Here is a 26,975-nt window from a genome sequence, read left to right on the forward strand (position 1 = left end):
CTTTTTAAAAGTATGCTGTACTTCATTTTCACAAGGGTAGGTGTTTGCTATGTTACTGCTAGGGTGTTCGGAACGGTTGCGAGAGCATTGCTAGATGCTTTTTCTAAGGTATTCTGGGAGGATGCTTAGTCAGAAGAGCTCACTGTCTTTCAAATAGTTAAGACTCAAGAGATGAGGTTTATTAAAAATACAGACAGACTTGTTTGGCAGTAACATTTATTGGTGTTTCCCATGAAAGTAAAACACATTTCAAGAGGGTCTGTTATCTGCCTCTCTCTATATAATTTCCACACACTAGGTTTATAACTTCCATCTGAACGTCATTTCTTCAGATAATCACTTTTCTTTCAAGCATTGCTGGGTGAGAAAGAAAAAAAAGAATTCATCCGGTCACATGGGTGACCCTGACAACACATGACTTCCTCATTCGACAAACTGATGGACATGTTGGGTAGCCGAGAAACAGCAGGAAAACACTGCTCTTAAAGGTCTGAGAGCTGCTACGGGGCAAAGCAAGAGAGAAAGACACACAGGAAGAAGAAGAGAGAGTGCGATAGAGAAACATTGAGACTTTGAATATGCTTATATAGAGGCATGCCAAGAAACTACACACACTAATATTAAAGCTGCGGAAAACAACCAAAGCGAAAGACAGAGAGAAAGATAGAGATACGGTTGCAAAAGCATACAACTTCTAGCCACACAGAACATGCTTGCTTAGCAGATAAATACGTTGGGTAATGCTAACACAGAGTGAGCAAGCTAGCGAAAGTGTACTATATATTTGAAGCTAAGCTATCCATATTGCCACTAAAACTAACATCAGGTTACACTATTTATATATATATGTGAATATCTGGGATTGTATTTCACAAGCTCGGAAGGCGAGGCGTTCATGCACGTGCAAAGAGAGCAGGTTTGTAGCAGCAGCAGCGGGGAAAGACGGCACGGTGGGCGTTCCAAGACTACCACGGTGAGGATGTCAATGCGTTTGTCATGATTACAAGAGCTTAAAATACACAAACTATGTGACACAGCTTGTCGATCCTGAAAAGGGACAGAAAGAACACTCATATCTCAAAAATTACGAACTTAGCATTCCTTCTGTGCTGAAAAAGCAAATTAAACTAGCCGTTGTTAGCTGGGTGAAATTGGACTTCCAGCCTGACCAGGCTGGGAGACCGTCTCAGACCAGATTAGGCTGGGTTCAGTTTTGTTTTTCAGCAGGGTTGACTATAACGTCCTGTAAGGATACAGGTAGTAACGTAGCATTAGCAAATCTACAGAGGATTTCAACTATAAAGCAACTCTCATCCTGAACGGACATCCAAGCTGGGACACATTCAGACAACGCTCAGTTTCTTAAAACATCAAACTATGAACATCCATTGGACAGATCATCATACATATAAGCTAAAGTGCACAAGCTCCTCTTAAGGAGAACTAGACAATACTGGCAATTAATACTAAGGCAATACAGTTACAAACACACAAAAATACAAATCGGCACAGGATGTCAAGTTTATCACTTGGGCACAAATACAACCATCACTGGTTCAGAAATGGTTCTCATAACTACCGAAATGTGCTATAATAATCATTTCAAGTTAGTATGTTAAAATGCAGTGGCTTCAATTGGATTTGGAGCCAGTTCCTTCATACACATATCTTTGCAGTTACACAAGTCATCATATTCAACACATCTGACACGCGCACACAACCATTTATGATTAAATATTTGTTGAATAGAGAAAATAATATTTTTTTACCACACAAATAGACTCTGGCTTATATACAGTACAGTAATGTATTCACATAGATATGTACTTGGTCAAGAACATCTTAAAAGTCTATTTACACTATCATAGGGCAGAACCCTATTATGCTTATGTGTTATTTTCTTTTTGGAGTTTATATATAATATTAAATTTAGCACTGTTAATACCCTGAAATATCTATAATTCTATATAAGAAAGCTAAATAAGTATATGAACAGGTTGGTAAATTAAGAAATCTATTGCTATTATGTATGTAGGAAAGCGTGTTACTACACGTTTAGACTAAATTCGTTTAGATTTTTTTAAATACAGTATATAATGTGCATGTGCTATTGTTTCTTTTCAGGGGACATTGCTGATAGAATGAATATTTGATTTCTTTTTTATTTTACTTGCTTAAAAGTGAACAACTACCTGGGCAGCACAGAGTTTTCAAGAATAACCGCCATTCAAATGCTGTTTTATTGCACTTTTCCAAGAATAAAGTTTCAGAATTTCCAACTAAAAGAACAAAGAATATTGTTTATTAATTGTACATGTTAAGAAGTGTAATTCTCATTTTAAAGAGCATTTTATTCTGCAAGCAGGATGAGTCGAGAAAATTTGTGGGGGGGTTTCTGGGAGGCTAAATTTTAATATATTTTTGTTCTTTTTTTATTATTACAATTTTAGTTTTGTCCACTTTTATAAGCAAAGTAGCATATAAAGGACCTAACTTTTACCTTTTAAAGTTACATTTTTTTGTCAACATAGACATGTTTATATAAAGTAACTGTTCACTATAGATGACGGCAGCCTTGTCAATACTGTTTTCCAGTGCAGTCAAACATTATATTTGTGCTTGTTTTTGCACGTTAATTAGTGTCAAGTTCTGTCAACTATTAATGAACTTCATTGTCACACTCAATACTCAATTGCTCAAAACTCTTCTAATGGTTCTGAATCTTGACAAATCAGTAAAACGTAAGTCACATATTGTCTGTGATTGCAAAAGCTTAAGGTACAATGAAATGGTTTTGGATAAATATGTGTCTTTACTATTATAATACAGTCATATATAATATTCATGAAATCTGGCACTTTGAATAACTGGTCAAATAGAAACTTATGACCTGCACTGAATAGAAGCAAATAACTCTTCATATTCTCATTAAACACATGTAAACAAAGAAAGTCATGTCAAAGACACTAAGATAGACAGTAAAAGCAGACGGTAACACTTTTACAGGGCTTTGGACCACGAAGCCCACAACAACGCTACAATACTAAAGTCTAGATATTTTCATTTTGTCATTTTTTAAATCATACTATCTTTATGTGACTTTGGAGAAGAGGAATCAAAGATTTACCGTTACATTCACAACAAAATTCGATCCATCCAGGGACACAAGAATAACAGGTTTTGGTGTCGTAAGTTTTTAAAGATCCTGTCCCAGTCGCTCAATCTCTTCAATGAGGAAGTCAATGTCTTCAAAGGTAGCGGCTGGGTTGGAGATGACCATACGGAAGAAGTTGACCTTGTCTCCTTGCGGCTGATAGCTCACCATGGTCGTTCCATACTCCATCATTCTGGCTTTGATTACAGGGGCAACCTGTGAGAGAACATTTTATTAGCTTTGGGAATGATGAAATGTTTTGTGCTTCATGTTTTTCACATTTTTTTAAAGACACTTTGCCCTTGCAAAACTTGCTGGGTGCTGCTGCTGGTTGTCAGGTCATTGGTATTAGTGCTGGAATGACGCGTCAACGGAATCGATTACATTGATTAAGCACTGTTTATGTTAATCGATAATGCCCTGTCATGTTTCACACAAAACAAAACTCTAGAGCAGATGCTAATGACTGTGCAATTGCGGTGCAGTTATGCCCGCAAAGTGCCGTCACCTGCCGAAATTGCTCCCGTCCAGGGCTTGTAAGATGACAGCAGCCCTGGCTAATAAGGCTTACAGTGTGCTGGGCCACCTCTGCTCTGCATGCCATGGCTGTCCTGCATGTCCATCAGGCAAAAGCTCTCATAGAGTTGCACAAGGGTAGTTCTGAGCAGTTGATGCAGGAACTGCGCACAATGACTGACCTCGCCCTCCGGGCAACAAAAGTCACGGTGCAGGCACTTAGCCAGATGATGTCCAGCTTGGTGGTCCAGGAGTGCCATCTCTGGCTGAAAGTGATTCACCCTGTCGAGGCTGCTGCTAAACCCTTGAAGCACCCATCTAAGCGGCCCTGAGATGGGCAGCCCAGAGATGGAGGGAGCTGCTTTGAACCAGGAGGTGGTGATCGCACCATTCCTTCCCCCAGAGGAGGGCCGGGTGGAGAATCTTCTGTTTCAGTTTATTTCTGTTCCATCGCTGGCCCCAGGACCAGTGGTACCCACTTTTTCAATAAAAAAGCAGTTTCCTCAGTCTCTGAGCCATACCGGGCATGGTCTGGCAGTGAGCGACACCCCGCTTCCTGGCTTTCAGCCGCCTGGGCTAATGGCGGGCTATTGTCCTCTGGAGAGGATGATGAAGCTGAGCTTCCCCCCTCGTGGGTGACTGCTCACTCTGAATTGGTTTTAGAGTTGACTGCCATGCTTGGGGCGGCGCGGGCATCGGACTCAAGTGGAACCCTCCACCTTGTCCGGAGTGCTCGCGGTTGGATGACAAAGACGCCCCTGTCCTGCATGAGGAGATTGCGGCCCTGTGAAGAATAGAGCCTGTCCCTCCAGCCAAGATGAAGTCAGGGTTTCACAGCCCATACTTCATTGTACCCAAGAAAGGTGGTGGATTACAGCCAATCTTGGATCTGTGTTTTGAATCGGGCCCTACACAAGCTTCTGTTCAAGATGCTTACGCAGAAAAGCATGCTTTAAGGATTGGTTTGCAGCGATCAAACTGAAGGATGCATATGTCTCGACACACACTGTTTCTTTGGTTTGCTTTCGAGGGTTGGGCATACCTGTACAAGGTCCTCCCCTTTGGACTGTCCCTGTCTTCCCGCATCTTTACCAAAGTCGCGGAGGCTGCCCTTACGCCACTGAGGATGGTGGGCATTCGCATCTTGAACTCGACTGCTCATTCTAGCTCACTCTCGAAATCTGTTATGCAAACGCAGGGACCTGGTGCTCAGGCATCTCAGCCATCTGAGGCTTTGGATAAACTGGGAAAATAGCAAGCTCTCCCCTCTGCAGAGCATCTCTTTTCTAGGTATGGAGTTGGACTTGGTCAATATTATGGAACGTATCACCAACAAGCATGCACAGTCAGTGCTGAACTGCCTGAATACATTTAGGGGGAAAACAGCGGTTCTTGGGTACGATGAAGTATGGGATGTGAAACCCTGACTTTATCTCGGCTGGAGGGACAGGCTCTATTATGTCCTTCGCAGGACTGCAATCTCCTCATGTAGGACAGCGGTGTCTTTGTCATCCAACCACGAGCGCTCCGGACAAGGTGGAGGGTTCCTCTCAAGTCCGATGCCCACACTGGCCCAGGCAAACATGGCCTGTTATGCAAACACAGGGACCTGGTGCTCAGGCACCTCAGCCATCTGGGGCTTTTTGGATAAACTGGGAAAAGAGCAAGCTCTCCCCTCTGCAGAGCATCTCTTTTCTAGGTATGGAGTTGGACTTGGTCAATATTACGGAGCGTCTCACCAACGAGCCTGCACAGAATACTGAACTGCCTGAATACTTTCAGTGGGAAAACAGTGGTTCCACTGAAATAATTTCAGAGGTTCCTGGGGCATATGGCATCCACAAGTGCCCTTAGAATAAGTGTACAGGCATGTTGTTGTTACAACAGATGCCTCCAGAATGGGCTGGGGTGCTGTGTGCAACGGGCATGCAGCTTCGGGTTCCTGGACTGGACCTCGACTGCAGTGGCATACCAATTGCCTAGAGTTGCTGGCAGTGCTGTTCTCCCTACGCCAGTTTCAACCATTGGTTTAGGGCAAGCACGGACAACACTGCGATGGTTGCGTACATCAACAACCAAGGCGGGGTACGCTCACGTCACATCACAACTCCCCTGCCCTCTCCTCCTATGGAGTCAGCAGCAGCTCAAGTCGCTCCGCGAGCTCAATTTTGCAGCCGACACGCTCTCACGACAGCTCACATTCCTGGGAGAATGTAGACTTTACCCCCAGGTGGTCCAGCTGATCTAGAGTCTATTCTGGGATTCACAGGTAGACCTGTTTGCCTCCCAGAGGTCCTCCCACTCGCATTTGTTCTATTCCCTGACCGAAGGAACCCTCAGCACGGATGTGCTGGCAAACAGCTGGGCCCAGAACCTATGCAAGTATGCATTTTGGTGCTCAGGCATCTCAGCCATCTGAGGCTTTGGATAAACTGGGAAAATAGCAAGCTCTCCCCTCTGCAGAGCATCTCTTTTCTAGGTATGGAGCTGGACTTGGTCAATATTATGGAACGTATCACCAACAAGCGTGCACAGTCAGTGCTGAACTGCCTGAATACATTTAGGGGGAAAACAGCGGTTCTTGGGTACGATGAAGTATGGGATGTGAAACCCTGACTTTATCTCAGCTGGAGGGACAGGCTCTATTATGTCCTTCGCAGGACTGCAATCTCCTCATGTAGGACAGCGGTGTCTTTGTCATCCAACCACGAGCGCTCCGGACAAGGTGGAGGGTTCCTCTCAAGTCCGATGCCCACACTGGCCCAGGCAAACATGGCCTGTTATGCAAACACAGGGACCTGGTGCTCAGGCACCTCAGCCATCTGGGGCTTTTTGGATAAACTGGGAAAAGAGCAAGCTCTCCCCTCTGCAGAGCATCTCTTTTCTAGGTATGGAGTTGGACTTGGTCAATATTACGGAGCGTCTCACCAACGAGCCTGCACAGAATACTGAACTGCCTGAATACTTTCAGTGGGAAAACAGTGGTTCCACTGAAATAATTTCAGAGGTTCCTGGGGCATATGGCATCCACAAGTGCCCTTAGAATAAGTGTACAGGCATGTTGTTGTTACAACAGATGCCTCCAGAATGGGCTGGGGTGCTGTGTGCAACGGGCATGCAGCTTCGGGTTCCTGGACTGGACCTCGACTGCAGTGGCATACCAATTGCCTAGAGTTGCTGGCAGTGCTGTTCTCCCTACGCCAGTTTCAACCATTGGTTTAGGGCAAGCACGGACAACACTGCGATGGTTGCGTACATCAACAACCAAGGCGGGGTACGCTCACGTCACATCACAACTCCCCTGCCCTCTCCTCCTATGGAGTCAGCAGCAGCTCAAGTCGCTCCGCGAGCTCAATTTTGCAGCCGAAACGCTCTCACGACAGCTCACATTCCTGGGAGAATGTAGACTTTACCCCCAGGTGGTCCAGCTGATCTAGAGTCTATTTGGGGATTCACAGGTAGACCTGTTTGCCTCCCAGAGGTCCTCCCACTCGCATTTGTTCTATTCCCTGACCGAAGGAACCCTCAGCACGGATGTGCTGGCAAACAGCTGGGCCAAGAAACTATGCAAGTATGCATTTTCCCCAGTGAGCCTGCTTGCACAGACACTGTGCAAGGTCAGGGAGGACGAGAAGCAGGTCTTGTTGGTCTTCACCTTGTTCTCGGACCTGATGCTCCTCATGACAGCCCCACCCTGGCAGATACCCCTGAGGAAGGACCTGCTTTCTCAAGGATGGGGTACCATATGGCACCAGCGTCCAGACCTCTGGAACCACCATGTGTGGCTTCTGGACAGGATGCGAAAGACTTAAGTGGCCTACCACTGGCGGTGATAGACACTATCTCTCAAGCTAGAGCCCCCTCTACTAGTTGCCCTTATGCTTTAAAGTAGAGCCTGTTCCCTGAGTGATATTCTTCCCAGTGGGAAGACCCCTCTAAAGGGACATGTTGATGGAGAAAAATATGAGATGGGAGGGAAAATTATATGTAAATGCTTTTGTGTTCTCTCGCAAATGTTTTGCATTCCCCCTAGTCCCTAGTAACTTTGTGTTTGCTCGCAAAACTTTTGAGTTCTTCACAAGTGAACACACAAGTTTTGCGAGGGAATGCAAAGGTTTTGCAAGAGAATGCAAAGTTTCTCGGGGGAAACACAAAATTTTTGAAAGAGAAGGCAAAAGCATTGACATACTGTATAATTTTTCCTGCCATCTCATATGCTTTTCCCTTTAGGGGATCCGTACCTTGATAGTGCAAATCATAAGATATTTATTTGCATTATTTTTACATTTATTTGGATGTACATTTAATGATATAAGTTCAATCAATAAGAGAGTTGAAAGAAAATAATTTTCAAGACAAAGCGGAGTCTCTACGTTAAGCACTTCAAGCTAAATTCATTGCAGAATTTTAATATTTTTGACCAAACCCTGTCCAGAATTCTTGAGGTATATCAATACAGTGCTTTCTTGTTAGCATACATCCTCTTGTTGTTACTACACAATCTGTTCTTGGCTTAGCTTGAAGCAGAACTGAACTGATTAGAGCAGTAGTTTTGGACAGTATGTGGGACTGTAATCTGAATAAAAGACACGCAGCCACTCATCACCACATAATTACACTCACTTCCCCTCAAATCTGTTGCAGGTTTCCATCTATTAACAGCAGTGGCCTGTATCCAGCACCTACATAACCTTCCATCTCTATGAAACAAGCCTTGATATACTGGAACCTGTCCAGTTGTGTCTAAAAAATGAACAAAATACTGTTCCTGTGGGTACCAAAAGTCTCTGGAAACCAGTTTCTATTATTTGTAACAGAAAAAGCATGAGCGTTCTAGTTTCAGGTAGATGAGGAGGAGTTTGTGGGTAGTGTTAGATAGAGACCCTCTTTGTATGAATAGCACCGGCGCCATCTGTTCGGCCTAATTGCTGGTTAGAGTTTTGCTGGCATGGGAGTGACTGAAGAGTAGCCAGCCAATGAAAGGACACCTGATGAGCAGCCCCTCCCCCTACAGTGACATCACTGCAGGGATGTAATTTTAGATATTTTTCTGGTTTGAAACATCTAGACCAGTTGTACCCAAACCTGTCCTGGAGGACTCCCAGCACTGCACATTTTGGATGTCTCTCTCATCTAACACCTGATTCAACTCATCAGCTCATTAGTAGAGACTGCAAGACCTGAAGTAGGTGTGTCAGATAAGGGTGACATATAAAATGTGCAGTGCTGGGGGTCCTTCAGGACAGGTTTGGGAACCACTAATCTAGACATTACAAAAAGACATCACCTTAACAGTCATGTACTGAGACTTATTATTATATTTGGGGCCCAAGTGCCATAATAGTCATTTTAAAATTATTTTAATTGTAAGATTCTTTTACTATCCCTCGTGAAAAAAGACATGCACTTTAAAATACTTGTATAATACAGTGGGTATGGAAAGTATTCAGACCCCCTTAAATTTTTCACTCTTTGTTATATTGCAGCCATTTGCTAAAATCATTTAAGTTAATTTTTTTCCTCATTAATGTACACACAGCACCCCATATTGACAGAAAAACACAGAATTGTTGACATTTTTGCAGATTTATTAAAAAAGAAAAACTGAAATATCACATGGTCCTAAGTATTCAGACCCTTTGCTGTGACACTCATATATTTAACTCAGGTGCTGTCCATTTCTTCTGATTATCCTTGAGATGGTTCTACACCTTCATTTGAGTCCAGCTGTGTTTGATTATACTGATAGGACTTGATTAGGAAAGCCATACACCTGTCTATATAAGACCTTACAGCTCACAGTGCATGTCAGAGCAAATGAGAATCATGAGGTCAAAGGAACTGCCTGAAGAGCTCAGAGACAGAATTGTGGCAAGGCACAGATCTGGCCAAGGTTACAAAAAAATTTCTGCTGCACTTAAGGTTCCTAAGAGCACAGTGGCCTCCATAATCCTTAAATGGAAGACGTTTGGGACGACCAGAACCCTTCCTAGAGCTGGCCGTCCGGCCAAACTGAGCTATCGGGGGAGAAGAGCTTTGGTGAGAGAGGTAAAGAAGAACCCAAAGATCACTGTGGCTGAGCTCCAGAGATGCAGTCGGGAGATGGGAGAAAGTTGTAGAAAGTCAACCATCACTGCAGCCCTCCACCAGTCGGGGCTTTATGGCAGAGTGGCCCGACAGAAGCCTCTCAGTGCAAGACACATGAAAGCCCGCATGGAGGACTCCAAGATGGTGAGAAATAAGATTCTCTGGTCTGATGAGACCAAGATAGAACTTTTTGGCCTTAATTCTAAGTGGTATGTGTGGAGAAAGCCAGGCACTGCTCATCACCTGTCCAATACAGTCCCAACAGTGAAGCATGGTGGTGGCAGCATCATGCTGTGGGGGTGTTTTTCAGCTGCAGGGACAGGACGACTGGTTGCAATCGAGGGACAGATGAATGCGGCCAAGTACAGGGATATCCTGGACGAAAACCTTCTCCAGAGTGCTCAGGACCTCAGACTGGGCCGAAGGTTTACCTTCCAACAAGACAATGACCCTAAGCACACAGCTAAAATAACGAAGGAGTGGCTTCACAACAACTCCGTGACTGTTCTTGAATGGCCCAGCCAGAGCCCTGACTTAAACCCAATTGAGCATCTCTGGAGAGACCTAAAAATGGCTGTCCACCAACGTTTACCATCCAACCTGACAGAACTGGAGAGGATCTGCAAGGAGGAATGGCAGAGGATCCCCAAATCCAGGTGTGAAAAACTTGTTGCATCTTTCCCAAAAAGACTCATGGCTGTATTAGATCAAAAGGGTGCTTCTACTAAATACTGAGCAAAGGGTCTGAATACTTTGGACCATGTGATATTTCAGTTTTTCTTTTTTAATAAATCTGCAAAAATGTCAACAGTTCTGTGTTTTTCTGTCAATATGGGGTGCTGTGTGTACATTAATGAGGGAAAAAAATGAACTTAAATGATTTTAGCAAATGGCTGCAATATAACAAAGAGTGAAAAATTTAAGGGGGTCTGAATACTTTCCGTACCCACTGTATATCTGAACTTTATAAAATATATGAACTTTAAATGTAACATTGAATAACACTACAGTAAAATTAAAATCAAGTACTTTACATATGCTTTTCGTATGTCAGTCAATACATAAAAAGTGTACATCTTTAAAGCATGACAAATGATTATTAAAACATAATGATTAAATGCACTTTAATTAAACTATTAATTTGACATTATCACAAAGTGCACTTTTTAAAAGTGTACTTAAGTGTGTTAAGAAACATAGTCATGAAAATGTACTCTTTAAGTACACTACAAGTGCACATTCAATCCAATTAAGCGCACATCTTTTTTACAAGGGATGTTTCTCTGGCCAACACAAAATCGAAAAATAGAAAAATCTCAAAAATAGAGAATCTCATATATTGTATAGGCTAATGGAGGATTGTTTATTCTTTTGCTAAGATAATAGCATGCAGTATTAACCTGATATCTCAATGTTAAATATGTTTTTGGATTATTTAAATGACCTTGAGGTCTTTCAGAACCCCCAAACAGAGCCTTAAGGTTAATATTCTTTTTTACTGCAATATATCATTGCTGCAAAAGCAATATGCATCATTTGAAATGTAAGAGTTCAGTTCACATCCATTGATTGAATCGAATTTTTCTCACCTTGTGCAGACGCTTCATTTTCTCCACTTTGTCCTCCAGGTAGCGCACACCCGGTGGAAGGTACCAGAAACACACATTGGTATGCTGAGGCTGCAAGGACACGAGACCACCAGATATAATCAGCGTACGTTCACGCAACACACACATACCTATCACTCAATTTAACGTACAACACACGCTTGCATAAATAGAGCACTCTGGGGAGTCCATTAAAGATCCGTGACGGAATATTTGATTAGGGGCCGTCTGGGGCCATAATGGGAATTTTTGTCGCTGTCAGTTTGGAAGCAGCCATGTAATCTATTCAATCAAAAGGCTTTGCGTTGAGCGCTTGAGCAGGTAGCTCATAGACAGACACTACAGTCCATTAGAGGCCCTCATCCCCATTGTGCGACTCCAGGGGCCATGCTAGAGAAGAATGCCTCCATGCACCAGTGAAAAGGACTCATTAGCCATTCAGATGGTGGGACACACAGACACAACACAGATCGAGTCATACCTCACAGTGCTAGAACCAAAAAGAGCTTGCTAAACATCAAATCGAGAACTGAAATGTTTTGTTAAATATCATTCGATCATACTGCAACACCGCAACCTTCCTCACCTTGCACTGCACTGACTTCAACAAGGGTGCGCTCACTGAGAAGCCTCCAGCCAAATCATTTTGTCACATTGGCACCAGGCACAATTTACATTTAAATGAGCCTCGAACGACTGCTCAGTCGTTTCAAGGGTGAAACATTTCATGTTAGCTGAATTAGTGCACACAATAAGCTCTGCATTGGACAAAATTACTTGGAAATTTAAATTTAGAGAGGATCGCTGTTTTTAAAAAAGGCATCAAGTGTGATTTAGAAATACTGTGGGTTTTGTATCTTTAGCAGATGTGCTATTTCCTGACAATTCAGGACTAAATTAATAGGTAACATGTTACAATAAAGTTCTAGTTGTTAACATGAGCTACTACATTATTAATAAAAACAAATGTTATATCTGTTAATATTATTTAAATGAACCTGAGCTGACATGAACTAACAATGAACAGTTGTATTTTTATTAACTAAAGTTAACAAAGATTAAAAAATACCATAACAAATGTATTGCTCATTGTTGGTTAATGTTAGTTAATGCATTAACTACTGTATACTAAAGCAACCTTATTGTAAAGTGTTACCAATTAAATTAAAGGAATTTAAATTCTGAATACATTTAAACAATTAAATAAATTAACCACACTACACAGTTTAGATTCTTTAAAAAACATAAATAATATTAAAGCAGCATCTATGAATTAATTAGCACATACACACATTACACAGACACTACCAAGGTTGGGGTCAGTAATTTTTTTTTTTTTTAATACTTTTTTTTTTATTATTAATACTTGTTTTCAGCAAGGACACATTGAATTGATCAAAAATGATGGTAAAGACATTTATATTGTTACAAAATATTTCTATTTCAAATAACCACTTAAATTAGGCATTTTTATATCTGTAAAAGAATCCTGAAAAAAAAAATATATCATGTTTTCCACAAAGATATGAAGCAGCACAACTGTTTTCAATATTGATGATAATAAGAAATGTTTCAAGCAGCAATTCAGCATATTAGAATGATTTCTGAAGCATCATGTGACACTGAAGACTGGAGAAATGATGCTGAAAATTCTGATTCACCAAAGGAATCCTAACCCTAGAGTAAGTCCATGTTGTTAATTAATGTTGTTAATTACAGACCCCAAACTTTCGAATGGTAGTGTGCATCTATATCATCTTTAGTCCCACGCAGTCAGACTTTTGAACATCAACATAAAGCCTAATCAACACTGCAGCTTGTTTATACAGGAAGAGCCCACCTGACCGAGACATTGTGTGTAATATGCTGGGGGCGTCAGACTATGTGCGGTCCATTAATATCCCATTCTGTTTGCTCAAACCAAACAACAGCAGAGAATTTCTGTCAGCAGAAATGGCCTGTTGTTTTGTAGTTTACTATTTTGCCTAATTCCTTTTTTGAGAAAGACGATTTCTACTGAATAAAAATCATTGATGACAGGATGCAAGAGTAAGCCAAAAGAATTAAACACATCCAATAAGACTTACCTTTCCATCAAACACCATCTCATATCCTTCCCTGTCCTTGATCTTGTTGTAGAGATATTCTGAAAGCTCCAGACATTTGTCAATCTGAGCCTCAAAACCAATAGTGCCCTTTAGAGATGAAGAGAGAGGACAAACATTGTAACAACATAATACCTCACTATACAACCAATACATTTGGATGACCTTGTAGCAAAACTACAGTCCCAAGTGTCTTTACAGAGGTCATTTAAGGCAGGGCAGCTGTGATGCTGGCTTGTCTTAGCGCCAACTTAAATTCTTGTCTTAAAATTTTAAATAGTTTAAAGTTAGGTTAGCCTAAAGCCCGGAACACACCAAGCCGACGTCAAATAACTAGCGGTGACGAAAGCTGACTGTGTTGTCGCCTCTCGTTAGCTGCATCTCGGCCAAAAAGCTGTGCTTGAACACACCAAAAGGACTAAAGGCGACTGTCAACTAGCATGTGTGTTATGCGCCTGCGTGTAAGTATAAATATCGGTCTATTTCAGCAGTTCAGTTAAACACAAACTAGGACTGCAGATAAACAAACTGTAAACAAAGCAGCGCTTGCTTACCATTTTGAATATCAATCATGCTGATCAATTTCTTCATTCCAGTCGACTCATGTTTTCATGAAAAAAATTGTGCGTTTGAATGCTCAGGTAAGATGACGTAAAATAATTACAGCCTTCTGTCTGCACCGTCTTGACTTCTTTGCTCGCTTTCATCACTTTCGCTTTTTAGCAAAGCTGAACAGCCAATCAGAGTTCTCTCTCTCACCGATGGCCCAAAGGCAATTAAATATTGCTGAATCGGGCCAAAAACCCCTAACAGCATCTGACTAGAGCCAACGGTGTGGAACACACCAAAAAAACTAAGCCGACCGACGCTCAAACATGGGCCCGACATCCGACCGTCAGCTTGGTGTGTTCTGGCCTTAAGATGGATGGATGGATGGATGGATGGATGGATGGATGGATGGATGGAATGGCTGCATTTACACTGCAAGTCTTAATGCACAAATCTGATCTTTTGACCATATCCGATTTTTTGGCCAGTGTGTTTACATTCACTTTACACGCGACTAGTATCCGATATCTGTGTTTACATTACTTCCTACCCCAAAATGATTTTCATTGACAGTTTTACATGCACATAGCAGACCCTCGGGTTTTGAATGGCCGTGCTATTAAAATTATTTATATATTTCATGTCGAGTGGCCATGATTACCTGTCAGAATAGATAAGTTAACAGCTGTCAGTGTCATGGATGTATTGCAGCGCGAATTCTGACTGAACGGATATAGACCGGAAAATAAAGGTAATTTGCGTTTGATATTTTATCTACAGTTATCAGTTTTAGAATTCCACTTTTTTGAATGAATTCGAGCGAGCTAGGGAGAGAGAGAGAGAGAGAGACAGAGAGTAGCTACAGTGAAGCTTTTGGCTTATAAGAAAAACAACAACACGGTGGTCTCTTTTAAATTAACCGGGCAAAGGTTGAAATTCAGCTGCTGAATGTATATGTGCGCGCGCAATTTCTTTCTAGAAAAATAGATAACGTTAAACATATATCCCACCTCAATAATAAAGCTGCGAATTTTTAGTGCGAGTGCATACAAGCACGTCTGCTTCATAATACAACATAAAAGCTACCTTTTAGTGAGCAAACGTGCCGCCCTCGCCTTGTGATGGCTTGGAAATCCAATGGGAATCGGAAATGCGTGTTTAGACGTAGGTCGCCTGTCCAGAGATCGGATATGTATCGGATTTAAAACCACATTTGGAAGTGGCTCAGATCGGATGGGAAAAAATCAGATCTGGTGTGAATTTTTGTGTTTACACGTGTGCAACTAATTCCGATCTGTGTCAGATGTGAGCAAAAGATCGGATTTTTTGTGCCAGTGTAAACGCAGCCATAGATAGATAGATACTATAGATAGATAGATACTGTAGATAGATAGATACTGTAGATAGATAGATAGATAGATAGATAGATACTGACTTTATTCAACAATATCTTCTCTTCTGTGTCATTCTTCTACGCTGTTTACATTCAGCGCTTCCAGGTTCTACGTCAGAACACCGATTCATTATTGGCAGACAATGTTTACATTGTGATGCTGACGCAGGAGCTGGCCAATAATGAGTCAGCATTCTGAAGTAGAACCTGGAAGCGCTGGACATAAACAGCGTAGGAGAATGACACAGAAGAGAAGATATTGTTGAATAAATTTGTTATTTTTGTTTTGTTTTCGCACACAAAAAGTATTCTTGTCACTTCATAAAATTAAGGTTGAACCACTGTAGTCATGTTGACTATTTTAAAGATGTCTTTAGTACCTTTCTGGACCTTGAAAGTGGTGATTATATTACTGTCTATTGAGGAGCCAGACAGCTATCGGATTTCATCAAAAATATCTTAATTTGTGTTCCAAAGATGAACAAAGGTCTTACGGGTGTGGAAGGAAATGAGGGTGAGTAAGTAATGAAAAATTTTCATTTCTGGGTGAATTAACTCTTTAAACATAAAGCTGTCAATACCTTAGCTCTCCACATTAGCCATAGTTTGAAGATGTCCACATGGCGGCCGCACTGCAGGGCCTTGTCCCCTGTGTCGTAGGACAGATCATAGTGCTTGTCCTGCTGAAACAGATAACAGGCCTGCATCTGATTGCAGCTCTGCATCAGTCCCTGGATCAGATAACAAAAAGAGGAAGGAGACAAATTACAAAAAATAAAACAAATTTTTGTTGCAATGACATTCATGACTACTGTGCGTGTTTGAATACTTTTTGGGGCCTCTGTAATAATATGTTAAGTTTGGTTTTTGATGGAGAAAGCAAACAGTCTCACCTCCTCTCGAACCAGCAGAGCAGAGCACTGCAAGGGCACAGCCATCATTTTATGAGGGTTCCAGGTCATAGAATTAGCCCTAAAATTGTATAAAAATAATTAAAATACCACATCATTGTGCATGAAATGAATAAATAGCTACATAATGATTTATTTTGATTCAGACAACATTTCTCCCTGAGGCACTGTGCTGTGCAGTGAAATGTCAAGTCAATAGAAAAATGATCAAATCCAATCATTTCATGGGGGAAACTTTTCAAACAGAAGTTTGTGGATTTCTCAATCGTATTTCAATCATGGCAACTCTTGGAATTAAGCATTTATTGATAAGAATGAAATGTAAGGGTTGTCACGGCGGACTAGATATCTTACGCCGCTGCTGCTACTGACAAGTACGAAGACTTGTTCTGTTAAACGTGCTCAGACATAAAGATTTAAGAAACATGCAGCTGCAAAAGGTAAAGTATGAGTAACCCCTCATAGCAAATCTAGACAGGTGGTGCTAGGGAGGAGGAGGGCTAAAATTAAGAATTCTCATAGCTTGCACAGTGACTGTGCACCGGCTAGTTAAGTTAGGATAATAAAGAGTTGTGTAGATTAAAGGCCTGTTCACACCAAGAACGATATCTATAAAGTAGGGCTGGGACGATACAATAATTCCCGATCGATACAATGATTCTGGATCTTTTCTCTCTCAAATCGATTCTGAGCTTAGGTTTAACAGCAGATGGCACTTTAGGCTAGATTTTAACCGCACACTCTCAAACGCTCACAAAGAAGACTGCTGGACAGCGCTTGTGTGTTCGGCTGAGTCATGTAAGTGGTTATATATACTTGCACCTCGGCTCAGAATGCTTTTGTAATGCGAGATTTGTAATTCGCTTCAACCTTTTCAAACTTTATGAATGATTATTTTAGGTTTAAGTGGTGTGTGTAAAGGAACTGGAAGCAGGCAGTGTATGAGTGTTTCTAAAGCATGTATTGTAGTGCCATCTGCTGTTTAAAAACTAAGCTCAGAATTGATTAGAGAGAGAATCGTGATACGTCGGAAAATATCAAAATCGCTCCAGATTCTTTGTATTGCAAATCGAGATTCGATGTATTGTCCCAGCCCTACTATAAAGATAACAATAAAGATATAGTTCTAAAAATCGTTCTAAATATAAAAGAATAGCACACCATGATTACAATGATAACGATATAGAGAAATGATATCATTGGGATCACTTTCAGAATGTTTTTTTTTCTTCCAGCTGTTGAATGATAAAACACTGACGGCCAATCAGAATCCATTTTAATTTTAAGGGCTCGTGCATTTAAAATGGCAGACGACACTGCAGAGAAGTTAATTGCCGAGGTCCAGAAAAAGCCACCACTGTTTGACCAGTCAAACCCCCTTTTCAAGGATACTTTAAAGAAAATGGATATTTGGAAAACAATCATACCATTGGAATAAATGGTGAGAAGTATTAATGATGAAATCATTATGCCAGGCTAGCAAACAGTGTAACATAAAATTACCTCAGGTATCCAGCGCTAGTGTCAGACAACATTGTCTTGCTTCCTTTGAAGTTGCAGTGAAAAAGACTAGGCATTGTTTTTATTCCACTAAATATTTACTTCGTCAGGTAAATTCACTGTCAGATTAGATCGGTTACACTAGCTATTCACTCGAAACATAGCACGCTGAGGACATCTGCTGGTTAAAGCTGTGTAAATGCAACAAGAACAGCAAAAACATGTTGTACACACTTTGAAAACGCAGCGTGTGAGCTTAGAATAAACGGACCATTATTGTTCGTTGGTGTGGACGCATATATAGTTATCATTATAGTTATCTTTATAGTTATCATTCTTGGTGTGAACGGGCCTTAAGAAGTGTTACCAATAGACCATGGCACCAGTGTTGAGAGAACCAATCAGCCAACAGATAGATTTTCATTACTGAACTAGACATTTAGTACTGACCTCTCGACTCCATTCAGCTTCCACCGGTGTTTCCGGGACATTAGCAAACTTCCGCCCCATGCTCCCTGTATGAGTACAGAGGCAAAATTCATTTTAAAGGCATTCTATTATGTGTTAATAGAAACATGTTGGTCTTTCTCATATTAAAAAAAGGGGAAGGAAGGTTTAATCTTGATATACTAAGGCTGCTAACTGCAATCAATAGGTGGAGCTTGCCATCCAGACTGTCCCTCGGTGGAGCTATAAGGTCCAAACACCCTAATCTTAATCCTATAGCCCTAATTTTCTAAGCCCCACCCCTTAGAACCATAGAGGTGGAGCTGGACTAGGTCAAGCTCCACCCATTTGACCTAATTGGCTCTGCAATTAGCACCACTAGAGATATGACCGAAAACATGATACTCATCTTTATTATTATATTTCTAAAGACAGATATTATATTTCTTTTTCATCAGTATATTCAGGTACATCATATTTACAGCCCATTTGAGACCGCAGAGGAGTGGGATACAGGTCTCATCTGTACTACATGTCTAGCTGCTGCCTTTAGGTTGATGAATGAGGTTGAGTACATCCAAACGCAATGCATGAGTATGAGCTCCAGCATGCCTCCACAATATGTCTGTGTTGCTGTGGAAATGCCAGAGGCTACAGCATCACCGGAAAAAAATGAGTAAAATTGAAGAATAAGGTATCGCATTAATCTTATCAGCCCCATGGGAACGAATACACACATGTACACACTCACACAGACTGATTGAAGGTAATTCCTCTAATAGGAAACATTTAGATGAAGCTACACTTCTAAAGGAGGTCATTTATTACATTCCTGCTAAATTCACTCTGTGTCAAATTTCAAACACAGCTGGTTCAACAGTAACAAATCATGAGATTTTTACATTTTCCCTAAAAGAAGAAGAAAAAAAAGATGTGTCACAAGCAAAAAATTCTGGGTGGCCCTTAGGTGAGTGGTTTTTAGAGCACTGGTGGTGTGTTCTGAGAATTGCTCAGTTGCTATAGTGTTCTTGGTGGTCAGTAGGTGGTCGGTAGGGCATTGCAATGCAATTGCTAAGGTGTTCTGAGCTATTTTTAGTTTATTGCTATGCAGGTGCTAGGGTGCAGTTGTTCTAGGTGGTTACTAGGTGTTATGAGTGGTTTTTAGCATGTTTCTATGCAATTTCTAGGGTGTCTTTAGTGGTAGGTAGGTGGTGGCTAATGTTTTCTGACTGGTTGCTAAGGCATCACTTTGTGGTCGCTAGGCTGTTGCTTTTAGATTCACACGTTTCATTGTCCACCAGGTGAAAATCAGAAGTCTGATTGCTTAGAAAAGTAACAACACCTTTTCTCAACAGGACAGGAGAAGTACACAGAAGTTTAATTATTAGGGTTAGGGCTTTGTTCAAATCCCTGACTTTACGTATAAGCAATATATACTGTGCAAAAGTCTTAGACATGCCAGTATTTTCAGTATTTTTCAAAGCTTTACAAATCTTTTGTTTTGAATCAGTGGTTCAGAGCATGTATCAAAGTCATTGCCAAAGTCAAGTGAACTATTGAAATGTCGAAACACTTATGATGTAACGAAGCCTCGTTTACTGAAATCACGTGACTTTGGCGCTCTGAACCACTGATTCAAAACAAAAGATTTGCAAAGCTTCGAAGCTTCATGAAGCAGTGTTTTGAAATCGGCCATTACTAGATATTGTCGAAAAAAGTCATTATTTTGTTTTTTTGGCGCACAAAAAGTATTCTCGTCGCTTTATAATATTAAGGTTGAACCACTGTAGTCACATGAACTGTTTTCAATATGTTTTTAGTACCTTTTTGGACATCTAAAAGTGTTAATTATCTTGCTGTCAATGGAGGCCTCACTGAGCCATCGGATTTCATCAAAAATATCTTAATTTGTGTTCTGAAGATGAACGAAGATCTTACGGGTGTAGAACGACATGAGGGTGAGTAATTAATGACTGAATTTTAATTTTTGGGTGAACTAACCCTTTAATTGTAATTATCCAGTGAGATTTTTGAATACAAAAGGAGTCTGACAACAGCCGGTGCTACACACGGAGATCTGATCTCACCATCATCGAATCTGTCTGTGATTACATGAAGAAACAGATGAAACTGAGACAGACTAAATCCAGAAGAACTGTGGCCGTGTCTCCAAGACGCTTAAAGAAACCGACCTGCAAAGATACAGTACTGTCAATAGTTTTAGGCACTTGTGTAAAAATACTATAAAGTGAGGATGCTTTCAAAAATACTGTCATAAATAGATTTTATTTATCAATTATCTTCTATTAACTAAATCAAATCAATATTTGGTGTGACCACCCTTTGTGTTTAAAACAGCTTTTGTCCAGGTACACTTGGGCATCATTTTTCAGGTAGCTTTGCAGGAAGGTTTCTTCAAGCGTCTTGGAGACATGGACACAGTTCTTCTGGATTTAGTTTTATCTGTTTCTTCATGTAATCACAGACAGATTCGATGATGGTGAGATCAGATCACCGTGTGGAGCACCAGCTGTTGTCAGACTTCTTGCGTATTCAAAAATGTCACTGGATTAATAAAATTAATGGCAAAATGAATGTTTGGAAATGTGAACTGATATTTCCTACTGACACACTACAGCAAAATATATAAATAACTGGCTTAAAACCTTTTTTCGGGGGTGGAAATACTGATGTGCCTAAGACTTTTGCACAGTACTCTACTTTATAGAGCTCATCAGCACTCAATAGCCCTATTTTACAGGCAGTAATGCAGAACAATCGAGAAGGTCCTCAGTTCTGCATCCAGAGAATTATACTTAGGCTGTGCCAACACTGAGATCACTCTTGGATCACCGTCCACTGAGGTGAAACGTTCAGGAAGTTCATGTAAGTTCGGGGAAGCAGATCTACTCACATCCACATGCATCCAGATATCATGCTTCTTACAGATGTCCGCTATAGCGATCAAAGGATCAAAGGCACCATAAACCGTGGTGCCGGCCGTGGCGCTGACAAAGAACGGCACGTATCCCTGTGAGAAAGAAATCAGGGGGTTATTCAAGGGCCCATTTTGCCACAGAACCAGACAGATTATTCAAACAGACCCAAGAGAGACACATGAGACAGTCATGGAGATACGGTCATTGAAATTACCTTCTGCTTGGCTTCAATGATCCTCCTCTCAAGGTCGGAAGGAATCATCTTACCCCTGGCAGAAAAATGAGAGCAGTAAAGCTGAAGTCATATGGTTTAGTGTTTATAACGTTAAGATGTCCATTTCTCAGTCGTGCCGTCATGAAGTAATGCGTCAGTGGTGACAATCCAGACTAACCTTTCATCAGCTTTAATACAGATGACACTTTCTGTACCGATTCCAAGTGCGGCTGCTCCTTTCTTGATTGAAAAATGGCTCTGAAAGGCATAATGATAGAATAATAATAGAAACTGCTCTCAGAATATAGTGTCGTCATGTGCTGGAATTAATAATAATAATCTGTTACTAACATATATTAAAATGTTGTGCAATTAAATAATTGTCGTTAATTTTGGAATTATTTCACAAAGTTGACATGAGATGAATGCTGTCTTCAAAGAAAAAAAAAATCATTTTTTCTTGGCTGGGCACCAAATAAAGTCTCTAATCATAAAATTAAATGTTTTAGCTCTATTAGTGAAAAAAACAAACAAAAAAACAAAAAACAAATGCGAGATAAAACCACAGCTTTACTTAAAAAAAAAAATGTGTGTGCGTTCTTTTCCCCTTATAGTGTTCAGCCCTTATATATATATAAACACCTTTTGGACACCTTTTGGAATCTTTAAGATGTTTTGGTGATTTTTCAGCAAGTTTTATTGTTAATTACAAAATTATCAGAATGGGGACAGAAATACAGTTTAGTGCATAGCATAATATATGATGTATTTGTATTACCACAAATGACTGGTCATATAATAATGGTCATGAAACATATTGCATTAAAACAAAAAAGGTTAATATTTTGACACTAATGATTAAGTCATGTGCAGTGACTGACAAAAATGAATTTGTAATAGGGTAATCTCTCTATTTGTACATTAAAATATTGCCCAAAAATAAGTAGACCTGCTGTTTAGGAGTCAACAACCTCAAAATAAGTAGACTTATTGCTGTTTAGGAGAAATATCTTCACTACAGGTTGTTGTTAATTGAATAAATAATTGTAAATGAATAAATAACAGGAGGACAGATAAAAAGATTTAAATAAATGGACGTACATGTTCAGATGTGAAGGCCACCAGTCTAGGTACGGATGACATTCCTTTCTCCTTCACCTCAGGGAACATTTTATAGCGAGCCAGTAGCATGGCATACATGTTGGAAATGGCGCCACCTAGAGAACAATAAAGCAATCCTTCCATTCCATCACTCAGGTAAAGCTTGACTCCTGTAGTTTTTACTCAAGCCCTGAATGTCATGTACTCTGGTCAAATTCTCCGCATCACATCCCAGTTGTGATTTGTTTATCAGTACCTATAAAATCTGATTCACTCAGAAGGCTTTTTTGCAAAGAAGGGCAGAGAACAGTAGTGCAGAAATGACAATAATTTGCATAAGTTTCATCTCTAATCTTTTTTTTTCTTAATTGGTGTGGTTGGAGTCACACATTTATTGTTAGATTACAACCCAATAGCACAAATAACTGAGATTCTTCTTTTCAAGATCCTCAAAGAGTAAGGGAGACAACTTCAGACTTTTAGCCAATTCATGTGCTTGTGCTCATGTCGTAACAGAAGCACACTGTGCAGAATAAGGCAGGTCACGCAGATTGACAGCTGCTTACCCGGGGAGAATATTCCATCACCGCGGCCATCCTGCCAGCCAATGATCTCCCTCATCTTCTTCAGCGTGACGTACTCCAACAACACGAAGACTGGAGCCACCTCATAGGTGAACCTGTTTGCACAGAGATCACATGACCCAGTTACACAAGCCAGAAAAAAATGTCACGACAAGCAAACATCACGACAACCTGTTTCGCAACTGATGTTTGAGGGGATTTTGCAACAGTCTGCAGGTTTTACAGCAGCGTGTTGTTGCCAGCTTAAAACAATGGTGGACATATAATTATAACAAGACATGAATTTTTACAATATTTTGATTTTTAAACTAAATTCTTTTAAATAATACATTTGAGTTCTGATATAACCAATTAAACAAACTGAAAAAAGCTGTTTTCCCCCACAAACACTGTTATTACATTGTTGTTATACCGTTATTACATTGTTATTACACTGTTAAATTAAAACTTTGATTCCCAACAAAAAATAAATAAATAAGAATTTCTTATTAGCCTGAATCTAATTTGAATTTCCATCTCATTTTCTCTCTGTGAATGAATCTGAGCACAAGATGAGGAAGGGGAGGTTATATTTTCTAGTCTGAATTCATTAGTGCCTTTCATTTTATTCCTTTCAATTGATATCTATTAGGTTAAGCCAGCCACCACAAAGACCAGGTCAAAATAATGCTTTTGAAGGCAGAGAAAACGGAAATGATCTCAACCTGCTTTGTATTTTAATGGAAGGAGACACACACTCACATATTGGTGTTGGCAGTGGACGTTAGCCAATCCGCAGCCAAGCCAACCATGTCTAACCCAGTGGAGAGCTGATTGAAATACCTGGGGTGTGCTGAAGATAGACACAGCATAGAGGGAAAATACAAAACAATGAATTTAACGTGTAAAGATATTTATGCCCCACTAATCGTCCACTATTAATAGTCACTTGCGGCTTTATGTAAAAGCTCAAATGAATCTCAGACCGGCGCAGACAGCAGGAAATCAATCTTTCTGATCATTCATATTCCCAAAACGAAAATCACTTTTCAAAATAATGGCTATTATTTAAAATGCCACCAGAGAAAATAAAATCGTCCCTAGACGCATTCATTTAATATCATGTCATGTCCTGATCTGATTCGATTCGCCTTCAGGCAAAAACTGATGCTTGTGGTTCTGCGGTCTAAAAAAAAATCTGTTTTACAAGCTAGGCAAACAATATCAGAATTTATGTAATGCAAGATGATATAAGGAATATAAAAAAAAAAATATAAATTATTTTAGTATGAACCCTTGTATATATTGTTTACAAATTAAAACACTTACCAGTTTTTATGGCGTATTTTAGCGTAGCGCGACAGCTGATCAGAATATCATCTAAAGTCTCGGGTTCGTCCGAAAGCTCCCAATTATTCCTTTGGAGCAATTCATTTGGATAGTGAAAATCAATCACTTTCGTTGATCTGTCAAAAGATTCCACTATATAAGCCAGCAATATATCAACAACCTCCTGCAGAAAATTCATAGTCTTCGCGTCCCCGTCCAATGCAGGTAACAGATCTGTAACAAAATATAGAATATGTCTGCATTAAAATAACAGATGATGGTGTTTGGTGCAAAGAGCAAGAGTGAAATAGTTTCTTTTAACCTTGAATAAAAAAGAAAGGACAACACCTCCATTCACTGATAGGCTATACCTCTTTTTACAATAATTTACACTACAATACACAGGCAGGGTTTTTAATTTTATTTATTCCTTCTTTTTCTTTTTTATAATTCACAATAATGATATTTTCCAAAAAAAAAAAAAAAAAAATGTTTTGGAAATGACATTTAAAAATAAGTAGCCTGTTAAACAAACTACGTGCAAAATAAAGAAATAGATACGCAAAAATATATACTAAAAAACGAGTTTTAACGAAAAACGCCGCTTGGATGAAGCACAAACAAAAACAACTGACACCATTTAGAAATCGAATAAAACCACGTAATATAACTAATATAACCACGTAACATATCTAGGCAATTTGTCCTTTTTTTCAGGTTGATCTGTGCTCCAGATAGGGTACCGTGATAGTGATGTGATATGAGGTGATTTACCTGTTGAATAGAGATCAGAGAAACACGCGGTGGCTTTGGAGCAGTTACAGGGTTTATTACAGCCGCAGCTCTCGGCTGTAGGCTCATCTTCAGCTTTAACTGGGGCTTGAGCTGCTTTCTCAGCCTCCCCGACATTTAACAGAGCTACAGAAGAAATTATTACTCTATTAACTGAACAAAAAACATCTCAAATTGTAGGAAAGGGTTACTTTTTTTTAACTGCACCTAATTCATTTAGGAGTTTTCAGAGTCTAGACTCTAAAAACGAAAATATGCTTTTTAAAAATGATTTTAAACAGTTCAAACATACGTATGAAACATATAAATGCCTTTTTCTGCATTCGGATCTTGTTCTAATCTGGCGCTGATCTAATCATAGCCATATTATATTTTAGGAATATAGGTGAGGCACAAATAAAGATCTTAAATATAGACTTCATGTTAAAAATAAACGTACCACATAATTTGGAGCCGATGCCTCCGCTGAATTTCTGGGCCGCCGCCTGACACCATGCTCTGGCTGAAACGATCAAGCGCGTGTGATTTTAACACCATATCCGTCATAAAACTTCCATTAAGAACATCAATAATCCATGGCAGGGAATTGGTCTTAAAATACCGAAATAAATTCGGTTGTTTATCATACGACACACTTGACATAACATTTCGAGGTTTAAATTAACCTTGAGCATTCAAGACACAATAAATGTCGCATTTCTTTGTCTCATAGCCACTAATATATAAAACACAATTTCAGGTTTCCTTTTGACGCCATGCCACTTACGGGTGTTCGGGCTTTGACTGCCGTTTCCAGCCGCGTTTTCAGCACCTAAAAACCAAAACCCGTGTGATGCCATCGCGAACAGAGCGGATCAGAGAAGCGACAGAGAGACGCGAGCAGCGGCCATCCAGACGCGCGTCACGGGGGAACGGGAGCTGTCCGCAGCCGTGGTGCTGAATCCTGCCCAATGCGCCGAAAATCCAGCTGCGTGCGCGATGTATTCACAATCACACCTGTCCAAACGCTTCGAATCAAGTGCCTTAATTTCTAAGGTGTTCAAACCCCTCTGATGGAGAACAGCCGAGACAGAGTGTCTTTATTCAATTGGTGCGCCGTGCGCAATGATTTGGAGCAGCCGGAGACCGTCACTGAACTCATGGAGAAACACTGGCACTGATGGAGACACAGGCATCCACTGGCTCTCATTCTCTTTCACATATAGCCCAGCTGCAAATGCAAGTAGAGGATTCACAGTACATTTCTAAAAAGCAATCCGTTGCGCGGGCTCGCCAACATGCAAACTTGCAACTTTAGCGGTAATAAAAGCTTCTTGTGGCGTAAAAATAATCCGCCTCACGTCACCAGAGAAATTCCGACGCGATTCGGCTCATGACGAACTATTTTACGTCGTTAATCGTGACCACACAAACTAGTTTATGCGCCTCCCGGCGCACCACCCGCATCTGTGCTTTTTTAAAAAAATTTTTTTTAGATTCTGTAATTGCTTTACTCTAGCAGTGAACAGACTTCATCAGAAGCAGGAGGAGCAGCCGGGCTGCTCCATGAACCATGACATTCAGATCTGTGGTCCATATCCCTGCCCCCATCATCAAACCATTTCGTATTAATGTGAAAATTGGAGACCCAGTTTCAAACATGATTGGGATAACCTAGAATTAACCAAAACATTACGATGAATTTATTTATTCTCAATGCCAATGTGTGTTGTTTGCGGTGATCGTGCGCCATGGCACACATATGCTATTTATTTCTGCATGTATAGAA

General features: G+C 40.4%; 2 protein-coding genes across 2 annotated transcripts in view; one reads left to right on the forward strand and one right to left on the reverse strand.

Annotated features, from left to right (window-relative positions):
- LOC127505693 (protein adenylyltransferase SelO-like) overlaps positions 1–26,975 on the forward strand; it is a 557,335-nt gene that overhangs the window by 67,032 nt on the left and 463,328 nt on the right. The gene's annotated exons all lie outside the window — the stretch shown is intronic.
- On the reverse strand, positions 200–26,724 carry gad2 (glutamate decarboxylase 2). Its single transcript, XM_051881393.1, has 16 exons — positions 25,974–26,724; positions 25,647–25,709; positions 25,190–25,333; positions 24,416–24,649; positions 23,849–23,939; positions 23,090–23,202; positions 22,524–22,639; positions 21,601–21,680; positions 21,423–21,477; positions 21,184–21,300; positions 18,273–18,337; positions 16,305–16,383; positions 15,993–16,142; positions 13,452–13,559; positions 11,347–11,436; positions 200–3,370 (listed from the first exon to the last, which is right to left on the reverse strand). Exons 1-16 carry the CDS (start codon positions 26,044–26,046, stop codon positions 3,197–3,199), a joined length of 1,752 nt encoding a protein of 583 aa, XP_051737353.1. The 5' UTR covers positions 26,047–26,724; the 3' UTR covers positions 200–3,196.

Source organism: Ctenopharyngodon idella, chromosome 23, assembly GCF_019924925.1.
Source record: "Ctenopharyngodon idella isolate HZGC_01 chromosome 23, HZGC01, whole genome shotgun sequence".
NCBI lineage: Eukaryota > Metazoa > Chordata > Actinopteri > Cypriniformes > Xenocyprididae > Ctenopharyngodon > Ctenopharyngodon idella.

Excerpts from the sequence above, each read along its gene's own strand:
- gad2 (XM_051881393.1), bottom strand. The coding sequence starts at position 26,046 with ATGGCATCACACGGGTTTTGGTTTTTAGGTGCTGAAAACGCGGCTGGA. Across the intron at positions 23,940-24,415 it reads AAAATACGCCATAAAAACTG|CACACCCCAGGTATTTCAAT; the intron begins GTAAGTGTTTTA and ends GTCTATCTTCAG. Across the intron at positions 11,437-13,451 it reads AGATGGTGTTTGATGGAAAG|CCTCAGCATACCAATGTGTG; the intron begins GTAAGTCTTATT and ends GTGTCCTTGCAG.